This window comes from Buceros rhinoceros, unplaced genomic scaffold (genome assembly GCF_000710305.1).
Source record: "Buceros rhinoceros silvestris isolate BGI_N320 unplaced genomic scaffold, ASM71030v1 scaffold46498, whole genome shotgun sequence".
Taxonomy (NCBI): Eukaryota; Metazoa; Chordata; class Aves; order Bucerotiformes; family Bucerotidae; genus Buceros; species Buceros rhinoceros.
Window position 1 is genome coordinate 591 of NW_010429445.1, and position 4,114 is coordinate 4,704.

At 53.5% G+C, this 4,114-nt stretch overlaps 1 protein-coding gene across 1 annotated transcript; it reads left to right on the top strand.

The window, feature by feature from the left end:
• Nucleotides 1–140: 140 nt before the first annotated feature.
• Nucleotides 141–2,258, top strand: LOC104499164 (myeloid differentiation primary response protein MyD88-A-like; the record flags this gene model as incomplete). Its single annotated transcript, XM_010142633.1, is given in 5 exon segments — nucleotides 141–232; nucleotides 1,918–2,028; nucleotides 2,031–2,091; nucleotides 2,093–2,124; nucleotides 2,127–2,258. Coding segments are annotated over 5 exon segments (428 nt in total), but the record flags the coding sequence as incomplete, so codon positions are not given.
• Between the last annotated feature and the right edge of the window lie 1,856 nt (nucleotides 2,259–4,114).

Sequence of the window (4,114 nt, forward strand, 5' to 3'; positions counted from 1 at the left end):
GTGCATGCCTGCTGGAGCACAGCAGGTGGGTTCCTGTCTACACTGGAGCAATGCGGAGGAATATGAACTTCTACTGGGGAGAACCAGAAGCAGCTCTGTTGATGTTTTATTTTTTTCTCCCCTGACTGCTTCATCTGCAGGTGCCGGAGGATGGTGGTCGTCATTTCAGATGATTACCTGGAAAGCGATGAATGTGATTTTCAGACCAAATTTGCCCTCAGTCTCTCCCCAGGTAAGACCCCACAACTAGGCCATTGAAAACTGTCCATCAACATACCACTTTTATTGCAGGAATTTCTCCAGCTGAGGTCAGGGCTGTACTGCTGCGCACTGCCCAAGTGCAGAATGAGGGGCAGTCTCAGGTGTGTTTACACAGAGGAGATAAATACAGGTGAGGAGGGAGAAAAGAAGTACCTGGTAGGTAGAGAGCTGGTGGCTTGGTCTCAGACCTGGGTTCTCACCACTGACCGATGTTTCACCTGTGTGGAAGCCCAGCCAGGCACAGGGGCTTGCCCTGGATGTGATCCCCTTCACTAAGCAAACAGACTTAACCACTATTAGCAGCAGCCAGTAAAACGAACGGTGGCTTCATGGGACATGGACGTAGTTCCTTGCCCTGCCGCAGACCTTCCGTGTGGCGCGAACGAGAAGCTGGGCTGTCTGCATCAGCGCTCCAGCCCTAAGGGGGCTGACACTGCCTGCTGCAGAGACCTCAGCTGCGTGTCAGGCTTCGGGATCCGTGTGGGAAATAAGCTGTGAAAAAGAAAAGTATCGCAATAATTCGGGGTGTGGGCCTGTGCTGGGGATGGGGTAGCAGGTGATGAACACGCGGCTCTTTGCAGAGCTGTGGATGGGTAAACAAAACATGGAGCTGGATTGGAAAGATCCCTGACACACTTTCTTCTGAACTGAAAAGCCATCGGTTTGCTTCTGTCAGGTCCGTTCAGACTGCTTTTCTCTAACCATTACAGAGCAAAGTCCTATTAGTTCTTCAGCAGTTGTTTGTTGGCCTCATACCTTGCATCAAAACGACACGAAAAGCAGCAGCCATCTGTGGGTAGTGACCTGAGCTCAGCCAGTAAAACCATGTGTCTAAGCAGAAGCTTCCAGGAATTGCAGAGGAACTCGTTTGCCTGGGGTAACTAACGCGCAGAAGGGTTTGGTGGCAAGTTCTGGAGCTCCCCGGATTACCTCAGCATCTGCTGCAGTTACAAAATCGTGGCCATTTGCCTCCTCCGGGTCTCGGTGTCATCACTGCGCTGGGCAGCGCAGTTCAGCTGGTAGCAGGTGTCCCCATGGAGCAGTTCAAGGGCAGAGGTTCCTCTTTACAAGAGCTGCTCCTCCAAGCAGCAGCAGCGATCGGAGGGAGACTTGTCTCATCCTGTCCACACCTCAGAAAAAGGCAGTTCACGCCAGTGGAGCGATGGCTTGCAGCCCTTGTTGGGTAACATCTGCAGCCTCTCTGAGTAAATCAGGGCAGGAAGAAAAAGAGCGGCAGACAACCCAGCAAAGCTGCCCATCTAGAAGCAGGTCAGCCTCTGGGTGTTCCCTTCACCCCCACCTGGGAGCAGTCAGGACTGCAGACCCGGTTCCTGGTGCGTGAGAAGCTCTGCCCCGCTCTGTCCTCTCTGCAGGTCACGGGGCCTCTACCGCTGCCGTCCGCGCAGCTGCCCCGCGCGTGAACCGTGGGGCCCTGCTCCCTGCTGGAGCGAGACGTTCCTGGCAGAGGGCGTGGGGGGCAGAAACCTGCTCTGCGGGGTGAGGACTGCTTGTCGTATAAAGAGGTGACACAAGATCGGAGCAAACTTGGATCTTGTGATGTGTGTGTGCTGCTCTGGGGACAAAACGGACACGGGCCCTGACCCATGGCTCGGTGTGGCTCTGTGTAATCCTCTGCCTGTGCGACCTGTCTTCCAGGTGCTCGTCTCAAACGGCTGATTCCGGTCAAGTGCAAACCCATGAAGAACGAGTTTCCGAGTATCTTACGGTTCATTACGATTTGTGATTACACCAATCCCTGCACCAAAAAGTGGTTCTGGATGAGACTGGCAAAATCCCTCCTGCTGCCGTGATGAGTGCAGAGCAGCTCTTCTGTCATCTGTCCTGGCTGTGCCGCTGGACCGCGGTGGCCTTCACGCAGGGTCTTCTGCCACTCCGGAACCTGGATCCTTCCAGTCAGGGTTTGGAGCCTGCAATCGGGAGCAAAGAATTTTCTGTAGCCCTTTTTTATAGCTCAGGAAGGGAAATAAAGGAACTGTGTAGGTGTTGCTGCTGAAGGCAGTGACCAACAGCACCCAGCGCTTTGTGTCGTCAGCACTTTCACTGAAAATGCACAAAATAAACATGGAGAGACTGAGTGTCTAACACAGGAAGGTCCAACTCTCAGAATTTAGTAAGAACAGGGCAAAGTGCATGGGCTCTCCGTGGCCCTCTGTGTTCTGAGGGTGGGGAGTCTCCTGCAGTCCTTGTTTGGAGAAAAGCAGAAGTGTATTTTAGCTGTTAAAGCACTGCAAAGAAATGAATGGTTCTGCCCTTCTTCTTAGCCATGTCTGCAAAATTCGGGCAATTATCCGTGTAATTATGACTAGTGCAGGATTGGTGAGCTTGGACGATTGTCTGGGGATGTTTTCCTCCTCAAGTTAGATCACAGCATTCCTCTCCTGTGCTCATTTACAGGGTCGGTCCTTGGTCACTAGTATTTTCTGAGGCCGTCCCTTGCTCCAAGTGCTTTAATTTTTGCTTGTTGAAAGCAGAAAGTGTCAGGAAAGACACAGTTTTGTGCCATGTCTGTCACTTCTGTCTCTGGTCAGGTCATACACGATGAAGTGACCTTATGCCAGCGTTTTACATTCCCAGATCTTAGTGACGTGTACAGTGGAGCCTTCCTTGGGTAGGCACCCAGTCTCAAAATGCATGTGTTCAGTGACAGTCCCTGCTGCACAAAGCACAGGCTGCCCGCGTGCCTCAGCCTCCCTGGGCTCAGGGCTGTGCACCAGAGTGGGTCCAGATCTCAAACGGTTTCACCTTTGAGAGCCTTCCAAAACACATCAGCTGTGTAATAACCCCTGGAAGGTTCGGGGCTAAATATTGACTGGAGAGTGTATCAGGTTGTCAGCTGGGCTGTTCAGGCTGTAAAGGCTAGCGGTCCCTGCACAGGAAAACGTATTCTAATTAACTGCTGGCATAATTACTGGCTGGCTGTGACTTGAGCAACACTGATAGCTCTGCTGGTTAGACCCCGCAGAGTGACAGTGCTCGGGGCAGGAGGCAAGAGTTCTGCCCAAAGTAGTGTTTTAAAGCGACCCCTTGGTGCATTGGACAGATCTACAGTGAATATTTACTTTCTACATTGGGAAGAGAAGGGTCTTGCTCATGCATCTGCAGTTGCTTGAACTCTGCCGCTTTGTTTGTGACTTCAGCCACTGCCTCACGTTGATTTTATGGCTTAATGTCCTACTCGTTATGTTTTTAAGCTTGGATCTGGATGTGATTTCTGGTTTTTGTCAGGATTTGTTTTAAAGCATTGCCAGGGCTGAGGAGCAGACAGCAGTGTGTGCTCCTGCCTTCCCCTCACCACCTTGTCGATGAACCGTCCCTTACCGGTGTGGGCCACAAGGTCCTGTCCACATGCTGCCGCTGGTTCCTCCTGTTCCTCGACCTGAACACAGCGGAGCTTGGTGTCGGGCTGTTTTGGGATAGCCATGAGCTGTGTGGTTGTCAGTCCCTCCGACAAGCAGAACCGCTGCCGTCGTACCAGGGTTCTGTCTTGCTGGAACAAGTGAGAAGTCTGTGGGCATGGGAGGAGAGAAGTGGAGCTGGTGAGGGGTTTCTGAAGAGTTCCTCTTCATGTCCTGTTGCCCTCGGGCCTCCCCCGCATCAGCAGAGATGGCTGCTTGCCGCGGGCTTTCTGCCAGATGGGTAAGTGTTAACGAGAGCAGCGGTTCCGGAGGCTGCTCGGCCCCAGCGCACCGCGGGCGGTGCGTTCGCACCCTCTGGAGCGCCTGGAAACGGGAATCGCGGGTCGTGGCTGGCAGGACCGCGCCAGAGCCCTCTTGCTGGGGAGCCGGCAGGCTGCGGTCACTGGCGGCGGCGCTGCCGACGCTAGAGGGAGGCA